The 15,629-nt window shown below is 48.1% G+C and overlaps 1 protein-coding gene across 1 annotated transcript in view; it reads left to right on the top strand.

The window, feature by feature from the left end:
* The window catches only part of GAL3ST4 (galactose-3-O-sulfotransferase 4), a 42,537-nt gene extending 28,002 nt beyond the window's left edge, over window positions 1-14,535 (top strand). The window contains exons 3-4 of the mRNA XM_056570199.1: window positions 4,671-4,965; window positions 10,808-14,535. Coding sequence (XP_056426174.1) covers window positions 4,671-4,965; window positions 10,808-11,635 — 1,123 coding nt within the window. The 3' untranslated portion in view covers window positions 11,636-14,535. The remainder of the gene's footprint in view (window positions 1-4,670; window positions 4,966-10,807) is intronic.
* Window positions 14,536-15,629: the final 1,094 nt, after the last annotated feature.

The following is a 15,629-nucleotide window of genomic DNA, read 5'->3' as shown; positions in this document are numbered from 1 at the left end:
CCTGCCTCCTATGTCTCCTCTGCCTCCTATGTCTCCTCTGCCTCCTATGTCTCCCCTGCCTCCTATGTCTCCTCTGCCTCCTATGTCTCCCCTGCCTCCTATGTCTCCCCTGCCTCCTATGTCTCCCCTGTCTCCTATGTCTCCCCTGCCTCCTATGTCTCCTCTGCCTCCTATGTCTCCCCTGCCTCCTATGTCTCCCCTGTCTCCTATGTCTCCCCTGCCTCCCATGTCTCCCCTGCCTCCTATGTCTCCACTGTCTCCTATGTCTCCCCTACCTTCTATGTCTCCCCTTCCTCCTATGTCTCCCCTGCCTCCTATGTCTCCCCTGTCTCCTATGTCTCCCCTACCTTCTATGTCTCCCCTTCCTCCTATGTCTCCCCTTCCTCCTATGTCTCCCCTTCCTCCTATGTCTCCTCTGTCTCCTATGTGTCCCCTGTCTTCTTCGTCTCACCTACCTCCTGTTTCACCTACCTCCTATGTCTCCCCTATCTCCTATGTCTCCCCTACCTCCTATGTCTCCCCTATCTCCTATGTCTCCCCTACCTCCTATGTCTCCCCTGCCTCCTATGTCTCCCCTATCTCCTATGTCTCCCCTACCTCCTATGTCTCCCCTGCCTCCTATGTCTCCCCTGCTTCCTATGTCTCCCCTGTCTCCTATGTCTCCCCTGACTCCTATGTCTCCCCTTCCTCCTATGTCTCCCCTGCATCCTATGTCTCCCCTGTCTCCTATGTCTCCCCTGCCTCCTATGTCTCCCCTGACTCCTATGTCTCCCCTTCCTCCTATGTCTCCCCTACCTCCTATGTCTCCCCTTCCTCCTATGTGTCCCCTGACCCCTATGTATCCCCTGTCTTCTACGTGTAGCCTACCTCCTATGCCTTCTCAGCCCTCCAAATCTTTCCTACCCTCTATGTCTTCCTTTTCTTCTACATCTCCCGTTCCTATGTCTCCTGTCTGCCCCATTTCTATATCTCTTCAGCCTCCTTTGCTGTCATTTCTCTTATGTCTCCTCAGCCCTCTATGTCTACCCAACCTCCTATGCCCCTGTGTCTTATGACAATATCTCTCTATACATTGTAGGGAAGGAGGTAATTGTAAGATAACACAGATCCTCTGTATAAGTACAACCATAGAAGACAAACATGGAATTCAGGCTCTTGCATACACTTGTACTTTGAACCATCAGCTGTGTGTGCAGGAAAAAGTTTTAAAACCTCAAAAGATTTCAATTCCTTCAGAAATGTTAAGGGTAACGCTTCGTACCTGGACAGCTTTATAGGCAATGGGAAAAATCATGAGCTTTATACCAGACCTGAGGCTGTGAGGACATGGTGGGAGCTGTAGTTCTATTACAGCTGGTGACCCACAGGTTGATGAACATTGCTCTACATGGTCCTTACTGTGCTGATGCTTGTGACCACCATATCAGGATCCCTGACCAGCTGCGACTCACTGGCTCTCACGTCTCACGGACCATCTCTGAGGAGCTCGCCCCATGGGACTACGTCTTCCAAAGCTTCCCAGGATTAAAATATTTCCTAAATGTCTGGAATTCATACCCATCAGGAAAGAATGTTTCTAAACTTACATGAGAGAGGAGAACATTCCCATGAACAGGAGGAATAGTCATTTTTTTACAGACTCCAAGGTTCCATCTTGTTCTTGATCTGTATTATTATACACCCCTGTCCCCCTGTATACAAACTGTATAAGAAAGGGTTCTTGTAAGGAACAGGAGAGGCATAGAAAGCAGGCGAGACATAGAAGGGAGGAGAGACATAGGAGGCAGGGGAGACATAGAAGGGAGGAGAGACATAGGAGGCAGGAGAGACATAGGAGGCAGGGAAGACATAGGAGGCAGGGGAGACATAGGAGGCAGGGGAGACATAGGAGGCAGGGGAGACATAGGAGGCAGGGGAGACATAGGAGGCAGGGGAGACATAGGAGGCAGGGGAGACATAGGAGACAGGGGAGACAAAGGAGGCAGGGGAGACATAGGAGGCAGGGGAGACATAGAAGGGAGGAGAGACATAGGAGGCAGGAGAGACATAGAAGGGAGGAGAGACATAGGAGGCAGGAGAGACATAGGAGGCAGGGAAGACATAGGAGGCAGGGGAGACATAGGAGGCAGGGGAGACATAGGAGGCAGGGGAGACATAGGAGGCAGGGGAGACATAGGAGGCAGGGGAGACATAGGAGGCAGGGGAGACATAGGAGGCAGGGGAGACATAGGAGACAGGGGAGACAAAGGAGGCAGGGGAGACATAGGAGGCAGGGGAGACATAGAAGGGAGGAGAGACATAGGAGGCAGGAGAGACATAGGAGGCAGGGAAGACATAGGAGGCAGGGGAGACATAGGAGGCAGGGGAGACATAGGAGGCAGGGGAGACATAGGAGACAGGGGAGACATAGAAGGGAGGAGAGACACAGGAGATGGAGAGACATAGGAGGCAGGGGAGACATAGGAGGCAGGGGAGACATAGGAGGTAGGGGAGACATAGGAGGCAGGGGAGACATAGGAGACAGGGGAGACATAGGAGGCAGGGGAGACATAGGAGGCAGGGGAGACATAGAAGGGAGGAGAGACATAGGAGGCAGGGAAGACAGAAGGGAGGAGAGACACAGGAGATGGAGAGACATAGAAGGGAGGAGAGACACATTAGATGGAGAGACATACGAGGCAGGGGAGACATAGGAGATGGAGAGACATAGGAGGCAGGGGAGACATAGGAGGCAGGGGAGATGTAGAAGGCAGAGGAGACATAGGAGGCAGGGGAGACATAGGACGCAGAGGGAGACATAGGAGGCAGGGGAGACAGGACGCAGAGGGAGATGTAGGAGGCAGGGGAGACATAGAAGGGAGGAGAGAAACAGGAGATGGAGAGACATAGGAGGCAGGGGAGACATAGGAGGCAAGGAGACGTAGGAGGCAGGGGAGGCAGGGGAGACGTAGGAGGCAGGGGAGACGTAGGAGGAAGGGGAGACGTAGGAGGAAGGGGAGACATAAAAGGCAAGGGAGACATAAGAGGCAGGGGAAATATAGGAGACAGGGGAGACATAAGAGACAGGGGAGACATAGGAGGCATGGCAGACATAGGAGGCAGGGGAGACATAGGAGGCAGGGGAGACATAGGAAGCAGGGGAGACATAGGAGGCAGGGGAGACATAGGAGGCAGGGGAGACATAGGAGGCAGGGGAGACATAAGAGACAGGGGAGACATAAGAGACAGGGGAGACATAGGAGGCATGGGAGACATAGGAGGCAGGGGAGACATAGGAGGCAGGGGAGACATAGGAAGCAGGGGAGACATAGGAAGCAGGGGAGACATAGGAGGCAGGGGAGACATAGGAGGCAGGGGAGACATAGGAGGCAGGGGGGACATAGGAGGCAGGGGAGACATAGAAGGAAGGGGAGACATAGGTGGCAGGGGAGATATAGGAGGTAAGGGAGACATAGGAGACATAGGAAGAAGGGAAGAAATAGGAGAAAGGGGAAACATAGGAGGAAGGGAAGACATAGGAGGGAGGGGAGACATAGGAGACATAGGAGGAAGGGGAGAAATAGGAGAAAGGGGAAACATAGAAGGTAAGGAGACATAGGAGGTAGGGAAGACATAGGAGACAGGGGAGACATAGGAGGTAGGGAAGACATAGGAGACAGGGGAGACATAGGAGACAGGGGAGACATAGGAGACAGGGGAGACATAGGAGACAGGGGAGACATAGGAGACAGGGGAGACATAGGAGACATAGGAGACAGGGAGACATAGGAGACAAGAGAGACATAGGAGACAGGGTATATATAGGAGACAGGGGGAACATCGAAGACAGGGGAGACACAGGATACAGGGGAGATATAGGAGACAGGGGAGACACAGGAGACAAGAGAGACATAGGAGCAGGGGAGACATAGGAGAAAGGGGAGATATTGGAGACAGGGGAGATATAGGAGACAAGAGAGACATAGAAGACAGGGGAGACATAGGAGACAGGGGAGACACAGGATACAGGGGAGATATAGGAGACAGGGGAGACACAGGATACAGGGGAGATATAGGAGACAGGGGAGACACAGGAGACAGGGGAGATATAGGAGACAGGGGAGACACAGGATACAGGGGAGATATAGGAGACAGGGGAGACACAGGAGACAGGGGAGATATAGGAGACAGGGGAGACACAGGAGACAGGGGAGATATAGGAGACAGGGGAGACATTGGAGATGGAAGACGCAGGAGACATGGAGTAAGGTAGAAGACGCCACATTTACATCTATGTGATTAAAAAAGAAACAATTAGATCCTTAAGTATCATCTATGATAATGAGAATTGCAGTCGTCTGGGCTGATGATTGTCCTAATCCACCAGGGATTACTACAGACATTAGGGAGATCACTTGTAAAGAGATGGGGGGGATTTATAATTTACAGTCAATTGAGCTATGTGTATGTTGCTAAAGCTTCTCACCTCTTAAAGACAACTAACAGTCTTCTTGGGTGGAGCGGTCATCTCCAAGATGGAGAAAATCGAAGAACTAGTCTAGAAATAGGGTGGACCATTGGAGGTTTTTATTGTAAAAGTAATATTTACAGTTGAGCACCTGGATATAAGTTGTGCTAGATAAGATTGGCTCCATTGACTGATATGTAAAGCATTCTTCTCGTATCCTTAGGTCACCGCAAATATCTCCGCTACGCCTAATAACTGCGGTGCCTCAGCCTTCCTCCCGAACGTGCCACCCTAGACGGCATGTCATGTTTCTGAAGACGCACAAGACAGCTGGGAGCACCATACTGAACCTTCTGCACCGTTTTGGCGACCGGAACAAGTTATCTTTTGCTCTGCCCATCAAGTATCAATTCAACTACCCAAGTTCCTTCCAAGCTCATAGAGTGAAAGGATACAACGCTTCCACCAAGCCGCACTACGACATCATGTGCCATCATATGCGCTTCAATTATCCCGAGGTAACTCCTAAGTCATGTGATTACTAGAATTCATGTACAAGGGCAATTCCAGACAAAACCATACTTAAAGGACAAGTCTCATTCTTGACAGTACAGAAAAACTTGTCCCCCAAGTAAGGGATAAGTTTTAAATTGTGGGGGGTCCTCCATCCCCTCCCCCCTCCCCCCATGATTGTCTGTACAGAGCCCTGGCTCTCCCACAGAGTGGCACATCACGGCCACCGCCCCCTCCATATATCTCTATGGGAGAGCCGAAGATTGCTGAACAGCTTGTCCATAGACATATATGGAGGGGGCAGGGGTCGTGACGCGCCACTCTGTGGGAGAGCCAGGGCTCCGTACACCCCGTGATCTAAAATGTATTCTCTATCCTGCGGATAGGGAATAAGTTATTCTGTACTGTCAGACATGAGTCTTCTTCTTTAAATTGTTCTCCCTATTCATAAACCTGCCTTTAGCTGCAGCAGACTGTCATTAAAACCCAAGTTTCAAGTCTCAGGACCACACGATCTTCAGCTCCAGTTGCCAAAACAGCCAAGGGGCTTGTGAACTGAACTTTGCTGGGTGTGGTATGGCTGCCTCGGCAATTGTACTGCCCAGCGTAGCCAGAGTCTCCCCACGTTGGACTTGGGATATTTTGGTTCTGACCCAGCTTTTTGACTTAGCTTGTATTTACCTTGTGCACTCATTCAGTGTAGGGACCACCATCATCTAGTGCAGACAACAGGGCAAAGGCCCTTACACTGACTATGTGAACGGGCAACACGTTATATATGGTAAAAACTTTTTTCTCGCCATCTTCGGGAGACGTTCCTGTTGGCAGTGATGATGAGGATCTAAAAAGTTTGAAAGTTAAAAAAAACATAATGGTTAATAGTTCCCCAGCTGGGCCCTTAAGTAGTCCCTTAGACTGGGAGCTATTCTCATCTAGTCCTACTTCTCGGGCAGTAGTCATGCCCCCTGTGATTGACCGCCCCGGCACGGCCCACTTCATCACTCTGCTCCGTCTGCCTAGGGAGCAGAGCAGATTTAAAAGAATTCCATCTGCTTTTCACTATCTGGCTTTACAAGCAACATACTGGCATTATTTCTTTCATCTTCAGCTACTCCTCCCTATGTGTTCATCACATAAATTGTGCAAGCATAAGAGTCCTTTCCAAAATACCGAACATTATTTATCTGGAGTATCAGCCGGTACCAGGAGAACACAGATTTTTACTGACGTAACCCACTTTTATAACCAGCCTCCTCTTATACCAAAGATATTCTTCACCTCATATACCGTAATGTACTTCTTCTTTCTCTACATTTCCTAATTTCAGAATGCTTCCTCCCTACGTAGTACCCGTGTAAGCCATTCTAGAGCTCATCCACTCATCCATAACATATTTTTGGAATTAACCAGTTGGCTCTATAAGCAGAAGTCTGTCATTACAGGTATAGCTTGGTTTCTGACTGTCACGATTCGGCTTACAGGTTGTGGATCCTCTGTGTCAGCGAGGGATTGGCGTGGACCGTGCTGGTGGACCGGTTCTAAGAGGCTACTGGTGTTCACCAGAGCCCGCCGCAAAGCGGGATGGTCTTGCTGCGGCAGTAGCAACCAGGTCGTATCCACTAGCAACGGCTCAACCTTGCTGACTGCTGAGAAGGCGTGGGACAGAAGGACTAGGCAGAGGCAAGGTCAGACGTAGCAGAAGGTCGGGGCAGGCGGCAAGGTTCGTAGTCAAGATGGATAGCAGGAGTTCAGGAACACAGGCTTTGGACAACACTAAACGCTTTCACTGGCACAAGGCAACAAGATCCGGCAAGGGAGTGCAGGGGCAGTAAGCAGATATAGCCAGGGAGCAGGTGGAAGCCAATTAAGCTAATTGGGCCAGGCACCAATCATTGGTGCACTGGCCCTTTAAGTCTCAGAGAGCTGACGCGCGCGCGCCCTAGAGAGCGGAGCCGCGCGCGCCAGCACATGACAGCCGGGGACCGGGACGGGTAAGTGACTTGGGATGCGATTCGCGAGCGGGCGCGTCCCGCTGTGCGAATCGCATCCCCGCCGGCAATGTCAGTGCAGCGCTCCCGGTCAGCGGGTCTGACCGGGGCGCTGCAGGGAGAGAGACGCCGTGAGCGCTCCGGGGAGGAGCGGGGACCCGGAGCGCTCGGCGTAACAGTACCCCCCCCCTTAGGTCTCCCCCTTTCTTTGTCCGGCAACTGCTTCCCATGGGATGAGGACACCGGGAGTGATTGAAGGGTTTCCTCAAAGGCAGGCCGTACAGCAGGAGTGGGAATGGGGAGGGAGGGCAGGGGGTGAGACATGGCACGGGACAGGGTGTCACCAGGACGGGGGCCATGAGGAGGCAAGGCACAGTCCAGATAAGCCTTGGGGGGACCAGGTGTACGAGGAGGCACTGAGGCTTGCCTGACGGGACTGGGAGGGGGGGAGAGGCATTTCTTATGGCAAGCAGAGTCCCAGTTCTTGATCTCCCCGGTGGTCCAGTCAAGGGTGGGAGAATGAAGCCGGAGCCATGGCAGACCGAGGAGGACCTCAGAGGTGCAGTTGGGAAGGACGAAAAATTCAATCCTTTCGTGGTGGGGTCCAATGCACATTAAGAGGGGTTTTGTGCGGTAACGCACGGTGCAATCCAATCTAACTCCGTTGACCGCGGAAATGTAGAGCGGCTTGACGAGACGGGTCACCGGGATGCAGAACTTATTCACCAAAGACTCCAAAATGAAATCCCCAGAGGCACCAGAGTCCAAGCAGGCCACGGCTGAGAGGGAGGAGTTGGCTGAAGGAGAAATCCGCACGGGCACCGTGAGACGTGGAGAAGTAGACTTTGAACCAAGAGACGCCACACCCACGTGAGCTGGGTGCGTGCGTGCGTTTCCCAGACGTGGAGGACGAATAGGGAAATCCACCAAGAAATGCTCGGTACTGGCACAGTACAGACAAAGATTTTCTTCCCTACGGCGATTCCTCTCTTCCTGGGTCAGGCGAGACCGATCCACTTGCATGGCCTCCTCGGCGGGAGGCCCAGGCGTAGATTGCAAAGGATACTGTGGGAGAGGTGCCCAGAGATCTAAGTCTTTTTCCTGGCGGAGCGCCTGATGTCTCTCAGAAAAACGCCAGCACATGACAGCCGGGGACCGGGACGGGTAAGTGACTTGGGATGCGATTCGCGAGCGGGCGCGTCCCGCTGTGCGAATCGCACCCCCGCCGGCAATGTCAGTGCAGCGCTCCCGGTCAGCGGGTCTGACCGGGGCGCTGCAGGGAGAGAGACGCCGTGAGCGCTCCGGGGAGGAGCAGGGACCCGGAGCGCTCGGCGTAACACTGACCTTGCTATTCCTAAATTACAGGTTCTTTACAGTAAGTATTCATGATATTGGGCAGACTAGATGAGCCGTATGGTGCTTATCCATTATCTACTGGATTTGATCCAAAAGATTATGGCCACTTGACCTCTGACCGATGCTGCACCCAGGGTCCTAATACCAGTTGGACCTTGTGTGGGGGCGAACAAAGATAAAGAAGTCCTGGGAATGAGGAGTGATAATTGAATAGATGGGTCTGGAGTCTGAATTTTGATATGTTGTCTTAATTACTTTTGTGGTATGTATTGTTTTTGGCTTTATTTTAGGAGTTTACTTTGGGGTCTGAATTAATGTTGGAACCTGTTTCAGTTTTGGGATCTGTTTGAGGTTTGGAATAATTAGGTGATTTAGTAAGGGGTCTGGACATATTCATGGATCTGGTCTGGAGTCTGAGTTTATTTAGGAATCTGGTCTGAGGTCTAAGGGGGACATTTATCAATATTGGCTTATGTATTCCTTTTTTTAGTTATCTTTTCCTTATAATTTTTTTGCTTATGTGCGACTTATTTATCAGCCTGTTATTTTTCTTTCACGTAAGCAATTTGAATTTTTTTTGCTTTGGTAGAGACTTTTTCTGTTCCATGTTTGAGCTGCTGTAAATTTAGTAGGTTTTTCATGCGATGAAATTTTTTTGCGACTTTCGCACTTGATAAATCTCTGACCGCTCCAAGTCAAAAATCACTTTTTGCTTTGGTAAGCAAGTTTCTTTTCTTTTTTTTTTGCTTAGGACACTGCACAATCAAAAAAGTCACACAAAAAAAAGAGTAGTTGCACATGTGACTTTTTGCGACAATTTTAAGCAAAAAAAACCTACTAAATACTTTGATAAATGTTCCCCTTGTTACGCCGAGCGCTCCGGGTCCCTGCTCCTCCCCGGAGCGCTCGCGGCGTTCTCCTCACTGCAGCGCCCCGGTCAGACCCGCTGACCGGGAGCGCTGCACTGACATTCGCGATGGGGATGCGATTCGCATAGCGGGACATGCCCGCTCGCAAGTCGCATCCCAAGCCACTTACCCGTCCCGGTCCCTGGCTGTCATGTTCTGGCGCGCGCGGCTCCGCTCTCTAGGGCGCACGCGCGCCAGCTCTCTAAGATTTAAAGGGCCAGTGCACCAGTGATTGGTGCCTGGCCCAATCAGTCTAAATTAGCTTCCATCTGCTCCCTGTCCATATAACCTCACTTCCCCTTCCCTTCCTGGCCGGATCTTGTTGCCTTGTGCCAGAGAAAGCGTTTAGTGTTGTCCAAAGCCTGTGTTCCAGATCTCCTGCTATCCTCTTTGACTACGAACCTTGCCGCCTGCCCCGACCTTCTGCTACGTCTGACCTTGCCTCTGTCTAGTCCTTCTGTCCCACGCCTTCTCAGCAGTCAGCGAGGTTGAGCCGTTGCCGGTGGATACGACCTGGTTGCTACCGCTGCAGCAAGACCATCCCGATTTGCAGCGGGCTCTGGTGAAAACCAGTAGCAACCCTAGAACCAGTCCACCGACACGATCCACGCCAATCCCTCGCTGACACAGAGGATCCACATCCAGCTAGCCGAATCCTAACACCCCTAATTGAATGTGTCTGAATGAATTTTTGTGACTGGTCTTGGGGCAGAAAACACTACACTGGATGGATAAGGGGTATCCAGAACCCCAATGATGATTTATCCTTGGTTACAGAATAATTTAAAAAATCACAATGAACCAGAGAAAACCAATAGGGCTAGATGTATTAAAACTTTTATTGAAAGTATAATACAATCCAATAAGTAATAAATCACAAAATGATACATAAAACCTGTCAGAGTCATAGAAATATTGTGCATAAGGAATACACAGGTATGGGTAGAGGATACATGTGCTCGTCCCTAACATAACATATTCATTGCTGGTCCTACCAACCGGAAGAGCAAACCCTCTCTAAACTAAGTGTGGAAGGAGATGAGGAAATACAAAGTTTGCTTCTTATACAAAAAGGTAAGTAAAAACAGTGTGAATAGCTAAAACTCCCTTACCCAACGCATTTCACCCACTCTGTATAGGGGGTTCATCAGGGAAGTAAGATATGAACTCCTAAAACATATAACAGACACCAACAATAGAGATGATAAAATCACATTAGTAGTAGTTGATACAGCAACATAACATACAAAAAATCCCCTATACAAAAGGTAAGGGTAAGTGTCTGAACATGGTGTGGGGGAGTTCAAACTCTGAGACACCCCACAATCTCCAGAATAGGGGGAGGGGGGCGACTTTCATGGAGATTTGGGACAGCACGCGATCTATGCACGTGTATAGGAGTGCCAAAAATTCAGAGCGATGTACTGTAAGTTTTTAGAGACTGGAATACCCCTTTAACTGCTCAGCATATTGAGTCAGTATGATAACACAGTATATCTCGGGGTTACAATAAGCTGATGGCCAATTGTCAGACCATGCTGAGAGTTGTATTACTTTTTATTCACAGTAATTAACTAAGTTGCTTTATTTTACAGGTCCGGAAAGTGATGCATCCAGACTCTTTCTACTTCACCATTCTTCGAGACCCAGCAACCATGGCCGAGTCATCTTTTTCCTATTATCGGGCTGTGTCGTCGGCTTTTAAGAAGGCGCCCAACTTTAAAGCATTTATTTCTCTCCCGTCACGTTACTATCGACAAGGTGAGAGATCCAACCACTATGCACGTAACCCATTATGGTTTGATCTCGGATTTAACTCTGACGCCCCATTTACGGAAATGTATGCTAAAGCTGGAATCCGTGCAGTGGAGGACGCCTTTAACTTGGTTCTTCTAGCTGAACACTTTGACGAATCAATGATTCTCCTCAAAGAGGAGTTGTGTTGGGACCTCGATGATGTGGTGACTTTCAAACTCAACAGTCGCGGGACTTCGAGAACACTGAGCCGAGGAGACTTTGAGAAACTGAGGGCATGGAACGCTCTCGACTGGTATCTCTACTCTTATTTCAACCGCACTTTCTGGGATAAGGTGGAACATTTTGGGAGGGCAAAGATGGACAATGAGGTCAAAAAATTGAAGGAAAGGAGACAACACCTAGCAACACTTTGTCTAGAGGGTACAGAACCTGTAGTGGCAGACCAAATTAAAGAAGAAGCTATTAAGCCTTTCCAATTTGGACAGGAAAAGATCCTAGGTTGGGCTGTTCGGAAAGATCTTCCACCCGAGGTTCGTACGCGTTGTGTTCGAATGGTAACTCCAGAACTTCAGTACAAAGATCTCTTAGATGCACGCCAGTTTCCAGTGAGACTGTCTAATGTCTCGGCCCTAGCAGCCACTCCTATGAGAGCCATTGGAAGATGAAAAGAGTACAGGTGATTTGCGTGGTTCGCAGATTTTTAATGCACAAAGTTGAGGATGTTATCGCTTTAAACTAATGTGCCTGAATAATATATGGGACCCATGCCTTCCTAGTAAACACTACACCATTAGACTCAACAAGCACTTTATAGCTCCTGCACTTCCGACGTTTTTTCTCCAGCCTTAAGACTTGATATTGGAGAAGACACTCAAAGTGTTGCTAGGTGCGATCGATATGCTGTTAATCACGACTACGGTACGGATTGTTTAATACCGCCTCAACTGACTCAGCGCTACCTCTAAAACATTAAGAGTCTGATGGGAATTGGCAATCAACATCTAAGAATATCTGAAATATGACATGCAACCGTACTGGTTGCTTTCGAGTGAATGTGAATCCAATAATCCAAACTTCATAGACATCAATTTCTGATACTTTGGGTTTGGGACCGGTTTATCTTGAATTTAGGTGATACACTGCTCGTGACTGCTACATTATCAATGATATAGCACTACTGCCTAAGACTATCACCATTCCTATGACTGCATGGATGTGCGGGGGGGGGCCTGACTATGGGATACTCCTCATGACCCAATTACATCCAGCCTTTGAAGCATGAGGGAGTCTAAGGTTTGGTGGACCCTTGTAAATAATTTGCTTCTGGGCCCTGACGCTTTAGGCTACACTATTGTTGAGAGTACATGGTTGAACATTACATAACAAACAAAAAATGTTCACCCTTTTTGTGGCAACAGAGAACCACATCCCCTTCGTTCAGTGAAACGGTGGGCAACAGACCCCCAATGATCTCATACAGATGGCGAATTCTAAGAATAGGTCATGAGTTTTAAAGGGTTATTGCAGTGGAAAACTATTTTTTTTTCCACATCAACAGGCTCCAGAAAGTTAAACAGATTTGGAAATTACTTCTATTAAAAAATCTTAATCCTTCCAGTACTTTTCACCTGCTATATACTACACAGGAAGTTGAGTTGTTCTTTTCTGTCTGACCACAGTGCTCTCTGCTGCCACTTCTGTCCATGACAGGAACTGTCCAGAGCAGGAAAGTTTTGCTATGGGGATTTGTTCCTACTCTGGACAGTTCCTGACACGGACAGAGGTGTCAGCAGAGAGCACTGTGGTCAGACTGGAAAGAACAACTCAACTTCCTCTGGAGCATACATAGTTCTACAACTAAAAAGTATACAGCAGCTGATAAGTACTGGAAGGAATAAGATTTTTTTAATAAAAGTAATTTACAAATCTGTTTAACTTTCTGGAGCCAGTTGATATGAATGGGGAGTGTGCCGACCCCAGCACGCGCTCTTCTCATAAAGCCGGGGCCCGTTTAGGAGATCTCAGGGGTTCCAGTGGTCGGACCCCCCCAACTATCTGACACTTATCCCCTATCCTGTGGATAGGGGGTGTTACTTTTCACTGCAGTACCCCTTTAAGGGCCTGGCTCATTACTTACATGAAAAGTACACTGGGCTCCATGTCATGCTCCATTTGCCCTTTAGGAAAAGCACATAGTGGGTCTCCACAACTAATCGCATACTTAGTAAAGGGTATGTATACTTTTGCAGACATTTCTAATTGCTCAAAAACACCAACATAAATAAAAAGGAAACTATAGTAAAGCATCTTTACAAATGGGCCCATGGATCCTCATGGTACTGACTACAACAAACTATGCATAGTCTGATTCCATAGTCATGTGTTAGTCCATTAGGGTGTAGGGTATTCACCGAATAAAATTATCACCAAAACCTAAAAGGTTTTTGGCCTAATGGGTGGTAGTTTGATTCGGTTTATACTCATGGTTCTGCTAAGGGTATTACCAGGGGTCAAGTCTTGGGGAACAAAAAGTGTGGGAACTCACCCAAGATTTGTTTCCATCTGCTGTGGAAAAAGTGCAGGAACTCAGTTCCTATGTGTTCCTGCAGGACCTAAGCCCTGGGTATTGTCCTACCCTACCAATGGTGACATTGTTTGGTCTTTCGGAGACTGTGTCCGACTCAGTGAACTGTCTACACCAGTGTTTCCCAACCATGATGCCCCAGCTATTGCAAAACTACAATTCCCGGTATGCCCGGACAGCCTTCGGCTGTCCGGGCATGCCGGGAGTTGTAGTTTTTCAACAGCTGGAGGTTTTGGCAGACACTGGTCTACAGGGTATGCAGAAAAGTAATCAACAGATACAGATGGAAGGGTGTAACACATGACTACAGATTTTCTTTGTAGTCTGTTGCCATGGGGACACATTAGTCTGCATCAGAGCTGTATAGACAAAACGGTGGAAGATGGGGGGGGGGTTTTTGAGTCAAGAAGACGACTGGCAACTTTGGTTTAAAAAAGATTGTAAGAGGACCGAAAAAAAAACATTTCCAAAATTTCATTCCCCTCTGAAGGTCGGTGGAGGTAAAATGTTTGGGTTGTCCCACGTCTCATTTTATGTAAGGAAAGAATAAAATTTAGGGCTTTCCCAAAGGGCTCTTAGAGCATCTACCTTTGGTTTGAAGCCAAAGTTCCGCCAGCAACAATGAGGGCTCGGCATATGTTGTATGGGATGAAATCCTAAGATTTTAGGAACAGCCCAAAAGACGCATCCAATACTGTATTACTTCCCGAGAGACTGCCACCCACCTTAATATACGAGACTGCCTTCCACTACTCTTCAGTGTGTGAGACTGACCTCTGAAGCACGGGAGTGACTACACGTAAGGGCTCTTTTTTTGCATCAGAGTATTTTTTCTAGTTATATATATATTTTTTTTTTTTCTTATAATTTAAAAAAGTATTTATAGATAATTCATAGCGGATGCGGATATTTTGTATATTTTATAGGTTTGTATGGAAAACTGGAAACTATTGGTGTATCGGGTTCGATGGAGAAAGTTGAATAAATGCTCCATGATTTGATCACGTGATGGATCATACTTTTTTTTATTCCATATGTCCCTCATATGATGCCACAGCTTTTATACACCAGGGCAATAAAAAGGTTTTACCCACAAAAGACTGCCCTAGTCTACTCAAAAAATCATGCTAAGGAAAAACAATAAACAAAATCAGTCCCACATGTCCCAACGTGTTTCTCCCTTGTAAGATGCTCTACAACAATGGGGTTCATCAGGGGACCTACAATCGCAGGATACAGAGATAGACAAGATATGGCTTCATAATAAGCAAATGCCACCAGGATAGGGAAAGGGGTCCCATGATATCTCCTGTCGGCTGGGCAGCAGTGTATGTCTGCTTTACCAATGTGGTTCCAGCTGCCATTCCCACTCTGCCTACTTTATGGTCTAGGTAAGTGTAGATAGAGAAGATCGTCCGCCAATGTGACCAACATTATTCAGATGGAATTCGTAGGGGTTTCCAAAATGGGGAAAAGGTAAGTAAACATAATACATATCTGAATGTGCATCTCTTAGAGAAATAAAAAGGTTAAAATCCAACTAAACCAAGGTTGACACTGGGCCCCGAGCAATTGCCCAGGTTTCCCCCCCTAACGCCGGCCCTGCCTACAAGTTAGGACTGTTATACTGAGGCTATACAGGGTAGAGGATCCTGCTCGAAAACTATTTTTCATAGATCACAAAACCCAATCAACTTCCCACCATGCAGTTCTTTTTATTTTTTACATAGAAGCTAAATATATAACACTACAAAATACTGAGGTAGAGGATTTGGAACTTTGTTTGAATACTTGTGGTTTGTGGCGTGCTGAGCTGACATTTTTTCGACAAGCCAATAGTAGAAAACAGCAGGACGCCATTCGAACGATCCAAAATGTGCAAGTTCAGCTGAAACCGGGACGTCTTCTGTTTTATAAATAAGAATAAGCTGCACTTGTGGCCGGGAACTCAGGTCGGATTCAGATTATTTATCCGGGGGGGGGAGGGAAAGTCTAGATTTTCATACGTGTCATTAATTGTATTAGAACCATCCCAATATCTACACCAAACACCAAACCTAGGGGAGATTTTGAGA

Source organism: Hyla sarda, chromosome 4, assembly GCF_029499605.1.
Source record: "Hyla sarda isolate aHylSar1 chromosome 4, aHylSar1.hap1, whole genome shotgun sequence".
Taxonomy (NCBI): domain Eukaryota; kingdom Metazoa; phylum Chordata; class Amphibia; order Anura; family Hylidae; genus Hyla; species Hyla sarda.
Note: the sequence above shows the minus strand (reverse complement) of the source record. Positions and strands in the feature narration are given on the sequence as shown.